Here is a 22,034-nt window from a genome sequence, read left to right as displayed (position 1 = left end):
TACTACCTTGCATGCGTCAGGTTACTCCAGAGACCGTTTTGATTACTGTAACCTAATATCTCTCATACAGCATTATCATCTCCAAATTATCCTCCTTCAAATCTCTTATTATGCAATCAACCACACACGAAGTTATCAAGAAGTTACATTTAATGCAAAACCACTCCTTTATTACGATTTGGAAGACTCTGGCTTTTAAAGTCACGGTATGACAAGGTAATGCCCAGAACTTCCAAGGACCAAGGAAGAAGGAGGGAGGAATCAAGCTTACCTGCAAGTTCTAGTTGTTCAAGTGTCTGAATCACCCTCTTGGTTTCTACACTCACTTTATTCTTCTACTCTTGCCACTGACACTGTGTTGCAATGGTGGCCCCTACTCTTTCCTGTCCCCTCCACTCCTCCTCAAATGTACATCAGTAGAAGTTATCAAATTATGTTCTCTGATGTTAAATGCACGCAAAGAACATCTGCATAAGGATTAGTAAGGAGGCTGAGATGACTTGACCCGGCACTCTCTTTAGTGCACATTTCGACAAGATTATGACAACAGCTGCTTCCAAGAAACTCTGGACGTGCAGCACGTCTAGTTACTTATTCCAGCGGATGGTTCTTACACCACAGTCCACTCTGGAAGCAAGAAAAGCTCTTCAGACACATTAGTACTTGGCACTACCACAGTACACCTGAAACGCAGTGCAACTTGTTACTACATGTTATTTGAAGGGCACAGAGGTGACGGTAATTTACTACAGTTTCAGCGCTACGTGGAAACATGTCTAAATATAGCCAGTAAAGTGCACGCAGCCTTATGTTTCTCCTGTTCTCTTTCCCTCTTTTTTCTTTTTTTGAGTCTTAGAAAAATAAAGACATAATTGCCAAATACGTCAAGTAGCATTAAGACTGACCAGGTCTTTAAAATGTTGACTAAAATTCTGACAGCTACTAAAGCCTTGGGCTTCACTGCTCCCCATTTTGTAAGTGTCCCTGTACCGTCTGTCGTGACAACAGAAAGTCTCAATCAAAAAGCTGTTAGGGCTGGCAGTGAGAAGACGGAAGTTGAAGATAAAAGCAGAAATCTCAAACTCACTTTTAGCACTGAATTTATTTTCTTTGCGTGTTCTACCAGTTTTCTTCAGACAATTATCACAGACAAACCTATTGAGAAAAAAAAAAAGCCAAAAACTTAGTGTAAACTTATTGTTGGCCAGAGTAAGCCCAAAGTTTGAACCCATAATTTAAACTTTAGAATACAACCCATTTTTCTCTGGATTTTAACAGTTTGTATCTCTCCATTTTGGAGATACTTAAAGCCTTTATGTGCTTGTTTAGTTCTGCCAAGCAGTTACACCTGCATCTGCCTTCTGCAGCACACAAACTTACCTCCACCCAGCTGCCATTGTTTAGCAGTTAGAAAGAAACCACAGAAATCTGCGTATATGAACAAGTTGGTTTCATGCATATTTTCATCTGAATATACTAAAATGAGACCCCAAACACCAAAAAATGTACTTTATTTAGAAAGGCTTTGACCTTTTATACTCGCTTCTTAGAGGGCAGTGACTGCATATCAAAGACCAAAGGAAGAAAATTTTAACTGTATAAACTGCATTGGTCTTATTGTACAAGGGGTGAAGAACTAACACACATCTTACCCTGAGGGCCAAATAATATCATAATGTAACACACAGATCTGGTGCATCTTCCGACCACATTCTTTGCAGTCAACAAACCTGAGGAGAAGAAAAGGCAGCCAATTACTTTTGTTGTTAGGCAAGTAGTTTTCCAGAATCCAGCAAGAAAGGACTTTCCGGCCCTCCACTAAGAACTGAATCAACTTCAGCAGGCCCAATTCATGTGTCAGTTTTTTAAAAAAAAACTCATTAGAATAGTTTCAGATATTTGCACGTGAGATTGATAGATGTATAAGAGAGATATATATAAAAATATATAAATAGCAAAATGTACTAGTTTAAAAACGTGAAATGGGCTTTCAAGCACAACTTTTTCTGGATCTTTTTTTATCCTTTTCTGAGCAGAGTTCTGAGTTTTCCCAGCTTTAAAGAATTCTGCTCAACAGTACCTCTACAGATTTAATTTCCAATTGTTTCAACAACCACAAGCTGACTAAATGGTTGCTCAACTTACTGGAAATGTGAAAACTAGTCATTCATGAATCACTGTGCCAAGAAAACATGTATTAGCTTGTCTTCGCCTGTATGGATCTGCTGCAGTCTTTTTTTGTTTTCTTTTTGGTCAAAATAAGATGTCAAAATTCTTTTTTTGGATGGGAAAACTGTTACAACTTTTCCCAGTCAAGACTGCAACATTGGTTATGCAGCCGAATGCATTGGGGCTTATCTCAGCAGTCTATCTTTAAAGGTCTGGGGGTGGAGCTCTATTTAGTATTTGCAAAGATGAGAAAAGGAATCAAAATGTATTACGTTATCAAACTGCCAGAGAACTAAGTAGCAATAAGGTATCGTCTTGTTTCAGCTAGACAAGGACAGCAGGAAAAGCAGCACAGCGCTACTAAGGAAACGTTCAGCTTGGCTTTTACTGAGCTTCCTGAGAGTAATAAATAGAAGGAAAGAGGATGGCTCTTTCAGCAGGCTAAGAAAAACGTGTTTTAGAAGTCTGGCTACTCCAGAAGAGAAAGCACAGAGCTCCCCCAGAGGTACTCGGGGCTCGGAGCGAAGGGCTCTGTATGACGGAGAGCGCTTCTCAGCCAGCTGCGCAGGGCGCCGCAGAACACACCTTAGGGATTACTCAAACGGAACGTGAAACTGCCACTGAAACAGGCTCAGTTTTCCTCTTGGATATCAGTGGCAGACATCAAGTTCATATATTGTGCTACAAACTCTAGAGAAAGATTCTGCAGCCTGTTTGGGCAGGGATGGGGGAAAAAGGAAGGCTTCTTTATTCACTGCCTAATTTCTAGAGCGCTGGTTGAAAGACCAGTGAAAGCCGTGAGGTTATCTTCAGAAAAACAACGGTCTGGTACTTACGGCTCTGGATCTAGCGTATCATTTTTCTTCTTTTCAAACTGATCCTTAGAGATGGTTCTAGGGACAAAGAGTTAATATGAAAACTCAGTAGTACCTTTATATCAGAGGCTGAGACAACATCATGCTTTTCTGAACTGCAGCAAATGAGCAAGCCTCAAGCCAGAAGAAAGCGTAGCAGTAGCAGTGTTTGTTTTCTATTCAGAGAAAGCAGTTCAGTTCATTTGATGTAAAGCTACAGAAAATGCTTTTCCCGTTTCAGAAAAAGTGAATTAGAAGCAAAATAAGAGATACCTAAGTATATGCATAAATTTTAAATCATGAAGAACAAGGGAAGCTATCATCAGTAAAGCAGCCACTTTCCAAAACAGCTTGCACTCCTCAAACCTCAGAGCACCTTATTTTCTGGCCAGGTTTAAAGACAAGCCGTTGGTTTCATAATCAAAAGCTGTGCTTCAAAAGGTGAGACATCAGGATTAGCTGAAGTCTTTCATTTGAAAAGGTAATGGATTAGTGACATTTATTGACACGGCTTCCATTCCCCCCGCTCCAACCACATTCTCTGGCCTCTGCCACCCCCGGCAATCGGTCTACGGGCAGCTCTCGAGTAGTGCAGCCAGACACAAGTGACATTGTTGGGCAGACTACCAGGCCCGAGACAGTAACAACTGTTAATCATCTGTTACTGCAAAGAAACCTCCTGTTAGTAAGAAAGCAAGCATTTCTCCACCATCACCACCACTGGTCACACGGTTCTACTACCAAGATCAGGACCACGCATCATCCCTCCTACTCAAAAAGGCGGCATGCAGAAGAAAGGAAGCGACTTACGTTTGAGGCTGGGAAGGGTCATCACCCAGGGTGACATTCTCCCCCTGGATTTCAGTGAAACACTTCTCACAGAAGTGATACCTGTCAGCAAGAAGGCCATATTTGGGTGAACTGGTCCAGCACAACATACAGCCACCCAAGCACGGAGCCACCAACCAGAGCAGGGCAGATCACCACGACGGAAGGGGGGTTGTTGTTGGTTGATTGATGGGTCAGTGTGGACAATGAGGAGGAACAGAGGGGAGGGGAGGGCAGGATTAGAGAACAGGGGAGGGAACAAACAGCACAGACGTAAGAGGTAAGACGCCAACACCAAGACAACACAGAGCAGAAAGCCAAGGCAAAGCACAGATTAGCATTCGGTCTCATTTCATACATCGCTAACAAGTCGTCGGGCGTCAAATTCAAAATTTGGGGAGGATTAATGAGGTAGCTACCAAGTGCTACGTTTGTATAGACTTCAAATTTAAGAATTTGGATTTGATTTGCATTGCTTGGGAAAAAACGCTCTTTGATTTCAGGCTTGCGACCGATCGAGTTTCCTTTGGGTGAAAAAACAGCCTGTCAAAAAGCTTTAAGAACACATTTATTACAGATTGAAGAAATTAGAAAATGTGCTGAAAGCATTTACTGATTGCCGGTAGAAACTGTAAAAGCAGAAATACTTGGTATTAAAAAAAAAAAATCTATAAAAATATTAAATTCAAAAGTTACTTGACTATAAGATTAAATGTGACCAATTGCTCAGCTAATATTATTTAATATAAATGAAACCAAATCCATACTCTAGACAAACATTTAACAGAAATGCAATTATGGGTCAGAGTTTCCAGCCATTTATCTAGATCAGTACAATATATGTATATATGTGAACAACATTAAATATTGTACATACATACATTTATCAGGTAAAGATGTGGAATTAAGCTTTACAAATTGAATATGAGGCTAGGTACAATTTTTGGTCACCAGACCAAGAGCCAATCCAAGTTATACTCAGCAAAACCAACACTGCAGTTTAACGAACCAAGCTGAGTAAATTGGAATACAACTCTACGAAAATACAATCTGCATTTGAAAAAAAATAAAATGAAAGTTACAGGGATTTTTTGGGGTGGTGGGTTTTTTTTTTTTTGAGGGGTGTTTTTTTGTTTGTTTCAGATGAACTGGAACCAAAGTTGTCAGGGTCATTAAAAAACAACAACAACAAAAAAAAGAGGCTAAATGTTCGGAAAGGATATGAATTCACACATGAACAAAGGTAACAAAGAGAGGCCACAGCTGTAAAATGCAGGAAGGCCACAAAGGATCATCAAAATAAGAGAGCTTTATGGAGGATCAAGAGTGAGAGAGTACAAGCAGCAGTGGCAGCAGAGTAAAACGCAGTTTTAGTGCTGGAACACCAGAACCGTAAGAACGGGAAGTACAAAAGGCATCGGACGAGACTCAGTGTCACAATGAACCAACAACTCCAGGGATGCAGATTAATAAACGTGGCAGCTCGCCCCTTCCAACGCGTACTCAAACACTTAACTACTGTAATCCAGGTGACAGATCTCCAAGGCTGCGCTTTCCTGGAGCCAACAAAAGCTGTTTACAGGCAACTCATTGAAAGGGATGGATCAGAATTCCCTCCTGCGACACGCGCTGCCCACCGCGTCACCGCTCCGCGTTTCCCAAACGCCTGTGAAACAGCGCGAGCGAGCGGGAGCGGGTCCCTCAGCGCGGCCCGACGGATCGGGGAAAGATGTTCTGCGGAGCAACCCGCGTCCTCCCCAGGCTGCAGCCAGCTCCGTGTCACCACGGCACGGTTTGCAAGAGCCTGAAAACTTCTGCACGCTCTGCCAGCTGGCTCAGGCTTCAAGAGCTGCTCTGCTGGCCAAGAACCACTTAAACGCAGCAGCACCCCGAATGCTCCTCTCTACTGTGGGACTGACACAGAGAGGAAAAAGGTGTATTTTATTCTAGCTAACATAAGCCCATCTTCCCAGCAGGGCAGCTGCAAATTTGGTAGCAGCTACGTGAGCTAAAATGCCACGCTCCCTGCCCAGAGGGCTGCTCGCCAGCCTACCGCGAGTTAAATCACAAGTGACTTCTCTTCTCCTGGGTCAGCTCAACTAGGATTAAACACATCACCCTCCCAAGGAAAAGCAAGGCTTTTGGAGCTGATAATGCAACAGAACAAGGCCAGGAGGAAAAAACCAATGTATTACATTAATTTGTAATCATTGGGAATGATAAATATATTATGGTTATTACAGAGCAATGTTACAAGGGTATTTCAAGAGTGGATACTGACACTGAACATCTCGTTTACACTGACTTCACTTGCCCCTCTCCCCGTACTTCTGAATTGATACAGTAAAAAACCTAAAGAGGTTCAGAATTCTATATCCTTTTACACATTGTCTGAGTCCTTTTCTTCTATAACGTGCTTCTTAAATTTTTCTTCAATTAAAAAACCCCACTAATTATTTTCCTTACTAATAAGGTTGCTCATTTTAAGAGTCAGATTGGGAAGGACTGAAACACAGGAAGACCCAAACACAGGAGAGTGTAGCCAGAAAAATCCATGGTCAAGGCTCCTATTAATATATTTTGCTACATTTAAACAATCCCAGAAAAGGTTAATTTGGATCCATTTTCGGAATAACTTACAGGCTTTCAAAGCATTCATGAAACTGAGCAAGGAGGCTGCCTTTGATACGGGGTTTAAGTCACACTGCAGACACATTAACGAGCTCCACCAGCTATTTCACAGATATTTCACCCTGTGTTCACGCTGGGGCTGCAGGAAGCTCAGTCTCGCGGGGACGAGCCCTTCGGTTGGGCAGCGTGCTCCAGCGACCCGCGGGTCCGAACGGGAGCACAGGATTTCACACGCTGCAGAACCGAAGCCTAACGGTAGCCAGAGTCAAGCCTTAATCCATGATATTAAAATGAGGAAATAAAAACTGAAATACAGTGAAAATGAATCACCTAAAGATTTGTCCATAAAATAACCAAGGTGAAACAATAGCTACAAATTATGAATATGGACCCTCAGAAACAGACTTGCTTGCAATTCGTTGACTTTTGCACGTCACTACAAATATCCAACAAAAGCCACCGGAAGCATACGGTGTTCGAGTTACAACAGTCACAGACAATCCAAAGAACGTACGTATTGCAACGCGTCAGAATTGAAAAGCTTTTCAAATGCAGACTGCTCAGGTGACGGATTCCCACTTATCAGAGTAACATTATGGTTCAATACCAAAGTCCAGAAAATGATCAATCTCTGCATTAACAGGTGAATTTCCAACTGTAATTAAGTGCATTCAAAGGAAATTCCAAATTAGTAATTGGATGCTAGTACTGACATGAAATACCAATCAGTTTTCTCAACCGGATATTCACGCACGAAGCATATTTTCTGAACGCTTACTTTAACCTGAACTTCTGCCTTATTATGGAAGACAAACGGTTCTACACCAAATAATTAACTTTTAATCATTGAACTGTAGTGCCAGAGTTCATTTATTCAATGGTGCCTAAATATTCTTAGTTGTAATTTAGTTATGCGATACGCTGGACTTTAAGGACATCCAATTTTGTCTGTTCCATAAATGGAAGAAGTCAAGAACATTTGACCAATTAAAGATCTGCTGGAACCACAGAATTTGTTTTTCACTAATTCGCTACTCAGTTAAGGAAAATGTAAGATTTGAAGATCACTGTCACAGGAAACAGTTAATTTGAGTGTTTCAGAGCAATATTGCAGATGAATGAGGGCTTTCTATCATCTGATAGTCCAAATGCACACTGAAAAACATGGTGACTGTCTTTAGAAACATTTTGTTAAGAAACCCAACCCAAAAAGCCATTCATCGCTCAATGTAGCTGGCCCGAAATACAAAACCTCACACCCACCCACCCTCCCAACTCAAACCCATGCCAAATCCCCAAACCCCAACCCCTTCTCAAGACATCTGGACGAGCAGAAATCGACACCTACTCCCGTTCTGCTACTGGCCTACTGACACGGAGACAAATCACCTCCCTTTTATTACAGCCCTTTTAGGCTACGCTCAATATAAATGGACTACCACGTTTCCAACAGTTAGGAAGTTGGAATGTTACATCTCTGAGTCCAGAGGAACCCACTCCCCTATCAACCCCGTACGCCTTGCTAGCAGCCAACACTGCCTTCCACCAAGTAATCCAAATGATTTAATACTAACTTAAACAGGAAAGGTGTAACTGAAAGAAAAACGGCCCCTTCTTCCATTATTTCTCAAGTTGCTGCTCTTTTCAAACGCAGCACTACCTGCATAATATGAAAAGTATTTGAAATCCTACCAAACAAAGCTGGTATTTAAGGGTTATTTTTCCCCTCACTTCCAGTACTGAAGTACCAGCTCTTTAAACGAATTTTAATTGCCTTATTTCTCTTCAGACTGACTTTTTTCAGAGTTCACAGCGGCTGTATAAAACCTTTTATGAGAGCTTGTGAATTTACATTCCTCTGCGTCGACACTATCTGCCTCCCAAAGGCCACTTCAGACCCAACACACAATGTGAGACGACCCCTTTTCGTGCTGCTTCACCTCGGTGGCACGCAGCACTCCTGCACCACCCTGCAGCACGTCTGGCGAGGCAGGGATGGTCCTAAGAGGGACTAGACACCAGCACTGGCTGTCAGAACTCGTTCTGTATCTTCAGTTAGACGACAGCCCGCCGTGCACTTCAAATTTGGCAAGACTTAGACAGCCAAGCCTCTGGAAAGCAATTCAGAACTTTGTTTTAAACAGGGAAAAGGAAGTTTCTGTCTTAGCCCATTTATATATTTTTTTTTTTTTTTAGGGGCGGAGAAAACATCTAAAAAAAATAAAACCAAAGCCAAGTTCTAAGTTTGCTTTGTTATTATAGCACTGTTGATTTAAGCATTAAATGGAAATTAATATTATAATATAGCAATTGTTTAATAATCATACACACACCAAATCCTAATATTAACTGAAAAAATTGTAGAAATTATTGTTTTCACAGCTTCTCATGGGGTGTCCGGTTAGTTTTCAACACTAATTCAAAGCTAATTTAAAAAGAATTAAGTACTCACTAGGAAGAGAGAACCTAAGCCTTGCCATCAGTCCCTGTACCCTTCACTTTGCAAATTCTGACGCTAATTTGAAAATAAACCTGCACATTTTTACAAGTTTCCCATAGCAAGGTAACGTGGTTTCTCAGTGCCTTTTTGCAGTTCTGCCCTTCTCCCTCCAGCAAGCCCTGCTGCTCGTTTTGTGGAAAACATGGGACAACTTCACTTCCACTTAAGTGGTGCGTGGTACAACCTAGCTAACAGCAAGCACTTAAGCACAGTGTGTATCAAGCTGCAGTACAGGAAACCAAAGGGTCACCTGCAAAAGGACAGCATGAAAAGATATAAAAATGACTTTTTCCTGACTTGGCTGACAAAGGAAAGAAAAAGTTAATAAATCCTCCTCCTCCGTATGTGCAGAGAAGTCAAAGGATCTCAACTTCCTGAATAAGGGAAAAAAACCCAAACAAACAACAAAGTCAAGGACTTACCTATTCTGGTAACTGTAGTAGGCAGCATCACGAGGAATAGTACACAACTGCTTGCCGTAGCAGCACAAGGTCTGTGGAGAAAACTCATACTGCAAAACAATGGTGAGAAAAGAAGCTTTAAAACATATTCTTATCTTAATCAAGTATCTATCAGGCAAAGCTTTAAAATGTATTCTTATCTTAATCAAGTATCTATTAGGCAAACCTGATGCTTACAGCTATCATAATACATTATGTTTATCACACTTTTCCAGGCTATTTTAAATATATTAGCAGAGCTCTCTTAATTTAATTACGATTTTTAACTATATAAACTAAATGTCCTTCTAACCACCCACTGTACTGCAACGGACATGGGAAACAATCAAAGTGTTTTAATATTGCTTATGACCAAAAAAAGTGTTCTCTGAGGGAGAAAAATACAATAATAATAGAATAGCAGCAAGAAGGATGCTGTCTACCTTTTTTGGCTCTTAGCATGTTTATTATAAGGTCAAACTTTTACCAATCCTTTCATTCAGTATTTCCATTTTTAAAAGAGAGCATACAAAGTGTCTGTTTTATCTGATTAATCAATCTACGCTCTTTGGAAGAATAAAACTCTACTCCTGGAATACACACCTTGCGCCCACAACAGTAGCCAAGCGATTGCATAACGGGATCAATCTCTTGTTCAAACACCTCCGCAAGTTTAGTGCAAAATTTATAGACCCTGGAAGTCTTGCGATTGTAAAGCCAGGCGTTGTTGAACATGAGCCAAACATCGTCCACGTATTGCCAGGGCTCCTGGTACTGCCCAGTATCCAATTTACGTTTAATGGTTGAAAGATCCATGGGATTCTTCACAATGTCGAAGTAGTCCTTCAAACACATACAGAAAACCCTTTATTTTTAAGATGTCAACTGTTCACACTACGTTGTACAGAAAAGATGAAATGTTTATACAAGCAAAGACGAAACAGAAAACATTTTGTATTTTTTTTCAGTGCCAACTCACCGGAATCCCTAAAAGCTGGGGATCCACAGGCTGTCTGAAAGGTAGAGACTCTGGGTCCTGCCGGTACAAAGCTTCAAGAGTAGGCATGAGAGCCTGGCGCAGCTCCTCAGGTTTGAAAACTGTTAATGGAAGTCAGAAAAGTTAGAAAATTTCCTTCCAGGTTTCCTAAACTCTTGACTCCCCTAAAACCCACAACCATAAAGAACTACATTAACATGAAAATCTTCAGAGGGATTTCCTGAGCTGCGTAGCTGACCAGAGGCTATGCTTAGGATCAAGAGGCCACTGCACAGCCTTTGTGATTACTCAGATCACAGCAGGTGACACAGAATAAAGACACAGAAACAACTGTAGCCCATAACTATACATATTCTAGACCATTAAAAAAAAATAGAACTTACCCAGAACCAAATTAATTCCACTGCTTCGACATGGGGGAACCTTTGCTCTCCAGAGAAGAGACTAAGCATATTTTCCTCTCCTCCCTTCTAACCTGGTTTGCTATTTCCAAGCCAAGATTCTTCCAGCAAAAAAAACCAACTTAGTGGACAGGGCCAAAGAGCCAGCTCTACAGAGAGTAACCAGATGTCTTGAGAGCTGGCACAGGGATTTTCTGGCCATAGTATACACACAGTCCTGGTCTGATGGACTGTTAATTGATTTTGAAAGTGTTAATACTTCCAAATTTATATGCATCATTACAACTACTTGGCAACAGTGGCATGGCAACAGCCATGTTTCTTTCAATAGTGGATGACAAGGACAAGAAAGGCAATGCATTTTCTGAAAAATAATGATAACTTGGAGAGCTCTTTGAACATCTCAGCAGTGTAATTACATTTATTTCCTTAGGAACAGGGTCTTTAAATAGGGAAGAATGCCTATTATTGAGAAAAAAGACAACTAAGGAAAGCATGATGGCATCTCATATTTATCTACCTGGCTGAAACGAGAACAATACCAATAAAAGGGAGCAATTAGGAGTTCTGTTGAAAGCACTTAAATCAACAGGGCTACAGTGACCCCTTTGAGGCTGATCATTGCTTTTGTCACTCAAATGGTGTTTTGGTAAGATATAAATGGCTTTTGAGGACTTATAGTTAAAAATCTATGATTTTACAAAAAGTTCTTTTTTTTTTTCCTTTTTCATTTGGGTGGTATTTCTACGAGGAAGTGTTTTCATCTCAACCACACTAAACCAAATTACACACAAAAACAAAGCAAGACAAGAAATTAACTTGACACTACTCAAATTTCTGAAGCATTTTCTGAAGTTCTCATTTTTTTTTAGCCGTTTGTAGATGTTGCAGCTCCTGGAAATTGTTAGTCAGGATGAAAATTTTAAGACTGTTTGAGTGCATTGCCTCTAACTCAAGAGAGGATTGCTGCTCCTGTACACAACAGGCAAGATACCACCCAAATCACCCGAATCATGGCAAAGAACTAAGCAAGCTGCCAGAAGGGCTTCTGCAAGGGCTTGCCTTACAGATACAGCAAGATCTTGTGCTGCTACGACCAAACTCAGACTCTCCAGATTAAAAATCAGATGAGCCAAGGAGGCCCACATTTGTTGTTACAACAATGAATGCAACTTGATGATAACTTCAGCTATTGCCACAATCTCAGTCCCAATAAAACAGCAATTACCTTTCGTATTTATCAGTATCATATATGCTGGCATTTCCTATGAAAGGAACTCTACCATATACTCTCAAAGTTTTATAAACAACTACTAAATTATACTACGGAATTCTTGAGAACAGAAGGAAATATTAAATTCCATTAATGAGAAAACGAATTCTCTATTGCTTCTGGGACTATCTGGCTCAGGTAGTTTATAACCTGAGAATCTGAATTATTTCATTTAATGAAATTTAAAGGTCAAAAAGCACCTTTTAATAATCTAGTCTGGCTACCTGCTTGACATTGCTTTTAGAATTCTCCCTGTACTGACCCTTATAACAACACACCACTAAACCAGAGTATCTTTCAAAATAAACCCAATCTTAATTTAAACCCAAACTACAGAGATTCAGCACAACTTTTGCCAAGTTTCTTAAAGCCTAATCATCTTGGCTGATAAAGTTTACAACCTATTTTCATTTTGAAGTTTGAAAAAACAAAAATAAAATCCAGTTACTATTTCAATTTATGACTTCACCTAAAAACAGGAAGAAAACTTGCCTTCATGTTTAGCAGCAAAAAAGCTGCTCTGCCTCTAAGGAATATGACTAAGAACAGGACATTTGAACACAGGATCTCCCTATACACAGATTTTACAAGAACATTTCTGTTCTCCCCTGCCCCTTTTTTCCACAATTAAACGCTCTCGGTTCTCCTCCAGTAGCGAGAAGTTCTTTGTAAGGAGCTGGCATTGGTTATCCCATTTTGTCTTGGATGCGTGGGTGATAAAAAGAAAATGGGATCTTTGCCTGAATCATGATGATGTATTATCTGCCAGAGGAGATTATAATGCTACCTTTTTTAAGTTCTTAAATTTTTGTTTCTTTCAAACAGAGGAAATCCTGCTTACGATTACTAAAGAGAAAATTAGTAAAGGAAGATGAAGCCATCTTCAAAACAATAAGGATAATACACCTGAATACCCCACCCAAAACCAAGCCCTTGCAGGTTTTGCAATATTATGTTTCATAAAGAAGTGAAGAAACCAACAAAACTAATCTTGAAAGTCAAACTAAGGCAGCCATCTACAACGACAAGGAGACAGGAACTATCTGACTGAGGATTATACTGTTTCTTTCGAGAAGGCTGCAAGGGAAGAGGCAAGGAACTAAACTCCTTCCTTTCTTGCTTATATTAGATTCACAGAAAAAAAGCAAAACAAAACCGAACTCTGAATTTGGAAGGGTTTGGTTGTCCCCATTTATGACGGCAAAGCCTTGATGAGGAAGAAAAGCTTGCTGAATGGGTGTCTGCAGTTCACAACAAAAGCTAAACTACAAAAATTCAGGTGTAAGTGAACTGAGCAGACCAGTATCTCAGCAGTGTTACTGGGGTCTGTTCTCCAGCCCGTACACTATTTCCCACCGCTTAAGTCAGGTCACAGTCTAGTTGTACGAGGTGAGCACAGCCAGGCTGACGGTGTTCGGTACACCTGGGTGGGTGGCACAAACAGATGAGATTCCAGCTCCACAACGTAAGCGACTTGCATCCAGAAAAACACTCCCGTCAGGGCCCAGATTAATCTTGTCAAACGTTGAGGTATCAGGCTACAACTTGCTACGTTATCTTATAGCATACGCTTCCATGACACTTCCAACTGGGAGCCTTCCCCTTAGCAGGGACAGCACCTATTTGCTACATCCCAGGATACTCTGGGGTGCACCTCAGGCATCTGGCTGCATGGGAAGGAAGAAGAGTCTCCAATACTTTTGTAACCCAGGAAAAACTCCAGATGAGCCTCATAAGTAGTTTTAAAATATCATATAACCCTTAAGCACACTTCATAGTATTTGCTCTCGAATGTCTCTTGGTTTATTTAGCCTTTTAATACAAGCACTCTACTAAAGTTGGACAAACTACTCAGTGAGAAAACGTCACCATTTAAAATTGCGTATGCTGTTTTAGCTGCCCATGCTGCACACGTGGTATGCTGTACGGTTACTTAGTGATGATATTTCTAAGATAAAGTTGTGTTACTCAGTGAGGTACTGGAAATAGGCAGTAACTCAGACTGATCAGGACGACAGCGTAGCTCTTCCAAAGACTAATTTTGCAAGAACCTTCCTCTTTCAACCACTTGCCTCGATTTACTTGCAAGTGCACTCCTTCTAACAAGCAGCAATGGTTCTTTACACTGGGAACATCACTAGTTTATAAACAAGGCAAATACACCAGATCAAGATCGAAGCTGCACAAACTTTAAAACTTTATGATTTCTTGATCACCCCCTGGAAAGCACGCGCCCATAACGTTCTCCTAACGTAGTTATATGCAGCTTCCTTTGCGAGGGAAGAAGGGAGTAATCAAATAGATCATCACTTTCCCTTTTTTGACATTTGCAGCATGTTGAAAGCTTACCTTTGATTAAAACCTAAAAACTAACCCCAGAAAACATTATCTCAAAAAACAGGATGCTAAGAGACAGAGGCCTCTGAACAGCTAAAGGTTTTTGAGTCCAAAAACTTAACTTGCAGGCTCCCACAAAGCGTGCGCTACAAATGGAGTAATTTCTTCTGGCATGTTTTCTTTAATAACCTTATTTATTTCTTACGACCCCAAGGCACGCAATCATTCATCTAAGTCCATTTAACATCTGTAATGCCATCAAGTTTCCTTTTGGAAAAATATACAGCGTACAGATACAGCCACACCTAAACCTAAGCTAACGCTGTGGATTAACTGGAGAGCTCAGTGACCTAACCATTTCTGAGCGGAAAGCTTTCAAATGAACACGCTACTGAACACTCCACAGGACTTCAATGTTTAAGGCTACTGCAGCAGACCAGCCTTGCAGGAGCACCGATTCGGGGGAAGAGTTCAAGCACCCGATTCTCAGAGAAGCGAAGGCTGAAGCTCAGTGTGAAGGCAGTGTGTGCAGCCTCGAAAGGAGAAGGAAAAGCAAAGCAATGGGTATTCTTGGTTACTGTCTACACTAAGCTCCCTTGAAAGAGCACTGGCCAAGATGTACAGGGAGAGATTTACATATATAATGTCTCCAGCAATCACTGCCTTGGTCCTTCTGGGTAGAAACTGGAAGCTTTGAGAAGACTGCTGGGATCAAGACCACAATGATACACTTTTCTCACCTGTGATTCGTACGACACTGAAGGAATGCTACTGTCAAAAATAAACTACACAAAGTATGGATGTCTTAGAGCTTCATGTGCCCGAACACGTGTGCAAAACAGAACGTCCCAGCAGGAACTGAGACCATGGAAAACAAATGCTAGTAAAATAAAGTCCACAAGAAAAACTCAATTTTCACACACATACTTTTTTTGCGGGGCTGAGATGGTGATGTGGATTGTGAAGTGGTTCCATTAGTGCCGCTCTCCTCCTCCTCTTTAACCTCTACTTTTATTTCAGGCTTCTTTTCTTCTATTTCCATTGGCTCCTGTTTCAGTTCTGTTCCATCTGTCTCTTCTTTTATTTGTGACGATCCTTGTAAATCCTCCTCCACCTTAAGAAAGGATGCAACGAGATGTACTATTACATCTACAACCCAAACCTGAGTCATCAAAACAGTAGCTTGAGATTGTCAAAGCACTTTCCATCCATGGCTTTCCTCAGGACAGTTACTTTCCAGTAACTACCCTCCTCTCGCCCCTTAGCTCACCAATTCCGACACATCATTAAGTGCTTTTATATCTACCACTGCTTTCAGTTAAGCTGTATAGAATCTCATTTACCTCAGTCTTAGCTTCCACTTGTGTCTCACTAGTCTCTGGCTCAGTTTCTTCAGTTTTAACTTCTGATTTGATTTCTAGCATTGGTGCATCTGGTCCTAGTTGCTGGGAATTCGTATCAGCACTAGCAACTGAGGCAGGGGTGGGGACCCTGTTATCAATACTAGCTGCTGCCTGGGATAGCTGTTGTAAAAACAGTACAAAAGAAAGACACTGCATATATAGAAATATTTTCCTTTACTAAAAATGAACAGCACAAAAGAGACATGAGATGATATTCTAAAACAGTCCAGAACATGGATACAGGAGCTCACTGTAACCAAGTTTCGATATAACACATTTAATAACTCTGCTTTACAGAGGAGAAGCCAAGGAAGAATCCTGCCCCAAAGAGGCTTCTTTTACAGAGAAAACACCTGCCCAGTAAAACACTGTACATTCCATGTGCATTTATCCTGACTGAAGCTTAAAAGAAAAAATTTATGCAAATTTCGTGATTAAAAAAGACCAATTCTGATTAAGGCCAAATATAGTATTAGGCCTGTTATGCCTCATCCTTCTGCATACTGCTGCCATTTTTACTTTGAGCAGTTCAAAGTCATTCAATACACCCCCCTCCTTCAGACAACGCTGAGAACATCTGAACACACATTTTTATGTATCTCTATAACGAACACTTTGGTCTAAAGTAGAAGCTACTGTTGACAACTATGGGGTCTATACATTCACGACATGGTGCTATACACAGGGACAACTCTTGTGGAATGCCACTACACAAGAAAAACACAACTAGCTGGTACTTACTGGAGTGCCAGGTGGCTGTGCCTGCACAGATGTTGGCTGTTGCTGGGATGGCTGTGGGGTTGGCACAGACGGGGGTTGAACTGGGGTCTGAGGTTGCGGTGTGACTTGAGCCTGTGCCGCAGTCTGCCCTGTTGGCGTGCTTTGTGTCTGCGTCGCGTTTGGGACGGAACCCGGCGTCGGTGTCGGTGTTTGTCCTGACGATGAGACCGGTGTCGATGGCTGAGTGGGTGCTGCTGGCTGAGGAGGTGTCATTCCAGTCGGTGTTTGGTGCTGAATGGGTGGCATCCCAGCAGCGGTGGACACAGGAGGTGTACTCTGATGTAGAGGTGGCTGGGTCACTGGTGGACATGGTAACTGCCCACTCTGCGGTCCTAGCATGTTCATGGAGTTGGGAAGAGCAGCACTGGGAACCTGCCCCTGCTAGAGAGAGAGAGACTGTCTTGCAGACATGCGACTCCCAAAACTCTGGGAATCACACTTATCCTCTAAATCACAGCTCTGAAGTCTTCCTTAACAGAATAATTTAAGTCTAAACATAAGATCAGCTATAAACAAATGCTGCTACTGCAAATGACTGTGTTCCATTTCTCTAATCGTCTTCATCAGCTCTTAGTGAAAGACCTTGCTCCTAGACCCAGATGTGCCACGCACGTTTTCTTATGTCAATTCTACTGGCACAGAGAGGGAATCCTCACCATCTCGGAATAACACAGAAACCCAGCGGCAGACGATCTCTAAATCAAGCCATTAGCTGGGCAAAGGTCAGACGTTGCGTACAAAATGGTTTCCAGCAAACACACGTTTTAGGCCAGGACTCTAGAGCAGCCCTGCTTTAGAAGCGAGTTCAACACATATAATGCCTGCCCCATTGCACAGCGCAAGACTTAAGAGGGTTTTTTGGTTTGGTTTGGTTTTTAGAATTCTATTTAGACTACTGCAGATGCTTAAGAAAGTCGTGGACTTGTTTTTCAGAGCAGCAACAATAAAGTATTCTGGATGCGCACAGACTTTGCAACTGTATGTTTTACTAACGATTGCATCAGAAAACTAGTCATAAAAAAAGAATACTCTATCCTCAGATGTACCTCTCATTCTTAGAAATCTAAATCAATTCATAGTCTCCTGCAGATGAGCTCTCAAATTTAACACATGCTTCTACATTGCCTGTACACAGTCAGTTTTACAGAACTAAGTACAATGGGGAAAAAAATGTTCACCACAAAGCAGGCAAACAACTGAGCCAGGGTCCAAGAAACTGGAGATGCTCTGTCCTGAACATATTCCAAACTTGGCTGGACAGAGCCCTTCGTAACCTGCTCTCATTTGAGGACAGAGCTGGACTAGAGAATTCTGCAGGTCTCAACTAACCTAAATTACCTGGACTGACCTAAAAACTAAGCCTCTTCCTGTGGAAAAGCATATACTTTGGCATCGTAAGCATGGCTGCCACTTCACTGACCACTACTGTTAACACAAAAATGTTACAGAAGAAAACCTGTCTGCTTCTGAAGAGAAAACTGGTTAAAATAAACTTTAAAAGATCTTCCCCAACCACTTAATTGCAATAGATGATTTAAAGTTACCTTCTAAGGTCCACACAAAGACAAAAGGATATGTTCGTAAATGTCTCATAAAATAACTTCTGATACACCCCCTAAAAATCTCATCAGTATGTGTGTTTTTTTAGAATTCAAATCAGGAATTACAGGGTGTTACCCCCCCAGTAAGCATATGTAGGTAGGTTATATTATACAAGAGCTTATGAAGAGGGCAGATGTAACCCAGGATCCCCCAAAGTCAGGGGTGACTACGATAAACAATGGATATATAAACATAAATAAACACACACACATAAATCAAATAAATGACAACAAAACAATCAAGAGTAAATAACTCAAATGTTAGAAAATACACCTTACCTGTGCCACCCCGGCCTGGGCTGTCGATTGACCCATGCCCACGTTGTTCACATTCATAGCCCCACTGGATGCTGGAAACTGGTTCTGGGGCAGAAACTGGTTCTGGGTAGGAGCCTGACCCATCATGTTGTTGGAATGAGCTCCCATCATGTTCTGCGGCTGAGGCATTCGGGAAGGAGACATTGCCATCTAAAAATTAGTATCAAATTGAAGATATTACCATTTAGTATTATGTAGGAAGATAAAGGAAAAAACCCTCAATGTAGCAGACCAAAAGATAGGATAAAAAAAATAAAAGGAAAACTGGCTTCAGTAAACCAAGTGGAAGTGGGCACATGCATTTAACTTTAGCATTTGGACCACGGTATTAATGAGGACGTTATTTTTCAACAGGTAATATCCAAAACTCTACTAAGAGTGTTAAAACTCTGTTTTGTTCTCCGAGTTAAAAGAGATTATCCAGTGAAACTTAAAATATTTTTGTTTTTCTAAAGAATAGAAACATGTTTTCATGGAGGACTAAAGAAGGTACGTATACTGCAAAGACACAGTTTCTGAAAGACTTATTGTCTTCCACAGAATGTTGGAGATTACTGCATCTCTGGCATCTACCTCTCTAGAGTAGTTTGGTTTGTTTTTTTATTAAAACACGTAAAAATTGAAAACAAATGCCTCGATAAAAGCCTGACAGATTCAGTATGTTTCCATGAAATTATCCTACAATTTACAGTACTACTCTATGACACGGCCTTTTCAGAACAGCATTAACATGGCTAAACGTAATCGACTAATTTTGAGGAGAACTCGGTAGCAAGAAGTACGAACCGCAGGGACGGCGCCCATGTTGTTCATTTGTACAGGATGGTTCATCGGAGAAGCTGCACGGGGTCCCATGGGTGCTTGTGGCATCTGTACATTCCCTATGGACATGGGGTTAAACTGATTCATTCCTGCAAATGCACCCCCAAAACAACTCATTAGGAACAAGTCATCAGAACTTATGTATGTATACTCTACTATAAAATAACATTTATTGTGAGTAAAGTTTGATTGCCCTACACTTCATCTTTTTCTTTTAACTTTGTTCAAATTACTTGGCTTAAGAGACAAATCAGGTTGCAAGAAATATTTAGAACAGTTAGGGTGAAATACGACTTTTGGTGTCTAAAAAAGATGTAGAAGATGAAGAGCGTGGATGATCTGCAAGGACAGGATGCTATCTGCAAATAACACCTTGGGATGGTTTCTTAAAATCAGGCATTTGCTTTGAAACAGTCATGTCTTATTCAGGTCTCACTGAAATGGCTGAAGTAAATATGATAAAAATACGTATTGTATATATGAAGGCAACTCCTAGCCTCAAATGAGGACAAAAGCTAGTTAATATGCTTAAACAGGTGGTGTGCTTTTTACACAAAACATTTAATCCCTTCAAAAAATCCAAACTTGTCTAACAGGAATAAAGGTGTAAATAAATAACTACAGAGCTATACTTGCTATCAACTTTTTCTTCTACTGAAATGAATTTTAAAAGGATGTAACTTCTCAAGGACTTTTCAACATAAGTTTCAACTTACTCCTAACTCTGAACTAAGAAATAAAATAACTGGGGACACTTTTTTGGAGGAAGCTGAAGCACCTAAAAGTCACAGGTTTGTAGTTTTCAGAAAAAACACACTATGAGCCCAGAGCAGCCTAAATCAAGTGATGGCAAGCCATCAGTGCCATGAAGAAGGTACAAGGCTTTTTCTGATGCATCAGAAAAATGCATCAGATCATTTTTTTTTTCTGATGCATCAGATCAGTTTTGCATCAGAAACCAAGAAAGGATATCTTTAGTTATAGAATCATATACAGATTCTAGGATTAATGTACTAAGTTTCCAGCTACAGGTGTATTTTTGGCTAATTAGCTGATGAAAACATGCCAACATCCTCCTCCCCCGCTGCCATTACAGTGTTTAAATGAGATTATCCACAGTGCTCTTGCTTGCTCTTGCTCTTCTCCTCTTTTTGAAAGGACTGAATTACTTCCCAATCACCAGTGAAGTATAGGGTACATATTGCCAGTTCTTATGACCACACTGAGATAGCTCCTCACAGAGCAACAATGATGCTGAAAAAAGGGAAACCCAGTAGTTCCCCCCATCCCAACTCCAAAAGAAAAAACAGATCAGTTTCCCTCTCCCAACAATGATCTTGAAGCCACAAGTTGCAATTAGAGAGGAAAACATAGATACCTTGAGAAACCTGCATACGACTGATAGGCACGGTTGGCATGGACATTGGCCCATCTGCAACACAACAGAAGAATGGTCAGCAAAAAACCAGTTTAATACACGAACTCAAGGTCAGCATGAGAGCGCAAGGACACAAACTGTGCAGAGCTACAGCTGAAATGCAGAAGCACCTCCTATGGAAGTACTTACTGGGCGGCCTCACGGGCTGTGCCTGGCCCATGGCAGCAGCCACCTGTGGGATACCAGGGGGCTGAGGTCCTGGGGTCTGTAAGGCTGGCTGATTCCCCAACATCCCTTGTTTATGCAGACGAGACCTCCGTTTCTCTTCTAGTTCCTTTTGTATCTTATAGATTTTCTCTGCTAGTAAATGATAGTATTCATCCTAAAAAATTAAAAAAAAAATAGTACTCAACGTCAAGCATAAGAAAGCAGCAACAGAACTCATGTAGTCACCTGTGTTTTCATCTCATGTATAGACCTGCCTATTTCAACAAGAAATATTTCTTTTCGGAATTCTGTTAAATTGAGACAGTCTCATCACTGCTTTAATGCAGAAAAGGAAAAACAAAGTTTCCAGAAAACATGTGCAAGACTTGGCCTTATGTGTACTGTCTGAGTAGCGAGTAGACAAATAGAAGACTGTAGGTTCTCTGTTGCTGTCGTGGTTTAGACAAAAAACAACAGGAAGATGTGATTTAGTTTCTAAGTGTTAATGATATTTAAATGTTATTTTCACAATAAGCATTTTTACTAATCCATAGACAAAAGAAAAAGATGTCTCCAGCAACACAGTTACTCTGAATAAACTTCAGGAGATAGATCTTAAAGACAGATCAATTTTTACATAAAGAAAGGAATGGCTCTTTTCCTAAAGGGTCTGACTACCGACAGTCATCGCAGGAAATAAACAAAACCAGACAAAACCCCAAAGGAAGGGAGGAAATCAGTGAAAAATAGTCCACAGGCACAGACAACGAAACACTACATCTGTACAAGATGAAAAATCCATTTTGCTCAATCCACACTGACAACAGATCAAATAAGATAGTCTCAGCGCACAGCCAGGGAGACAATTTTTGCTTGTCAGCAATTGCATTTGTCAAGTGCATGAGATTATGCATTAGTTGAAGGCAAAAAAGGCCCACAAACCCTCAAGATGTGTCTTTTGTGGAGTCACCTATGCACTTAAAACCCAGTGTCACACGGAGCAAAGGCTGAGTGATGCTTGTCCCACAATCATTTTGTCTTCATCTAATTTTCAGCAAAACTAGAATTTGTTCTGACAGTAGGATTGAGTTCATT

At 40.8% G+C, this 22,034-nt stretch overlaps 1 protein-coding gene across 8 annotated transcripts in view; it reads right to left on the bottom strand.

The window, feature by feature from the left end:
• CREBBP (CREB binding lysine acetyltransferase) overlaps positions 1-22,034 on the bottom strand; it is a 95,275-nt gene that overhangs the window by 14,366 nt on the left and 58,875 nt on the right. For 2 of the 8 annotated variants that reach the window (XM_086622461.1, XM_086622465.1), the window contains 14 exons: positions 20,922-21,114; positions 20,733-20,786; positions 19,319-19,443; positions 18,494-18,682; positions 16,575-16,994; positions 15,774-15,953; positions 15,358-15,544; positions 10,402-10,520; positions 10,026-10,265; positions 9,405-9,493; positions 3,834-3,914; positions 3,006-3,062; positions 1,653-1,730; positions 1,088-1,155 (listed from right to left, as the gene is read on the bottom strand). In XM_086622461.1, the coding sequence (XP_086478587.1) occupies positions 1,088-1,155; positions 1,653-1,730; positions 3,006-3,062; positions 3,834-3,914; positions 9,405-9,493; positions 10,026-10,265; positions 10,402-10,520; positions 15,358-15,544; positions 15,774-15,953; positions 16,575-16,994; positions 18,494-18,682; positions 19,319-19,443; positions 20,733-20,786; positions 20,922-21,114 (2,080 nt within the window). Of the gene's footprint in view, positions 1-1,087; positions 1,156-1,652; positions 1,731-3,005; positions 3,063-3,833; positions 3,945-9,404; positions 9,494-10,025; positions 10,266-10,401; positions 10,521-15,357; positions 15,545-15,773; positions 15,954-16,574; positions 16,995-18,493; positions 18,683-19,318; positions 19,444-20,732; positions 20,787-20,921; positions 21,115-22,034 lie in introns of all 8 variants that reach the window. The other 6 variants (XM_086622462.1, XM_086622466.1, XM_086622460.1 and 3 more) reach the window with 5 other exon arrangements.

This window comes from Tauraco erythrolophus, chromosome 17 (genome assembly GCF_009769465.1).
Source record: "Tauraco erythrolophus isolate bTauEry1 chromosome 17, bTauEry1.pri, whole genome shotgun sequence".
NCBI lineage: Eukaryota > Metazoa > Chordata > Aves > Musophagiformes > Musophagidae > Tauraco > Tauraco erythrolophus.
Note: the sequence above shows the minus strand (reverse complement) of the source record. Positions and strands in the feature narration are given on the sequence as shown.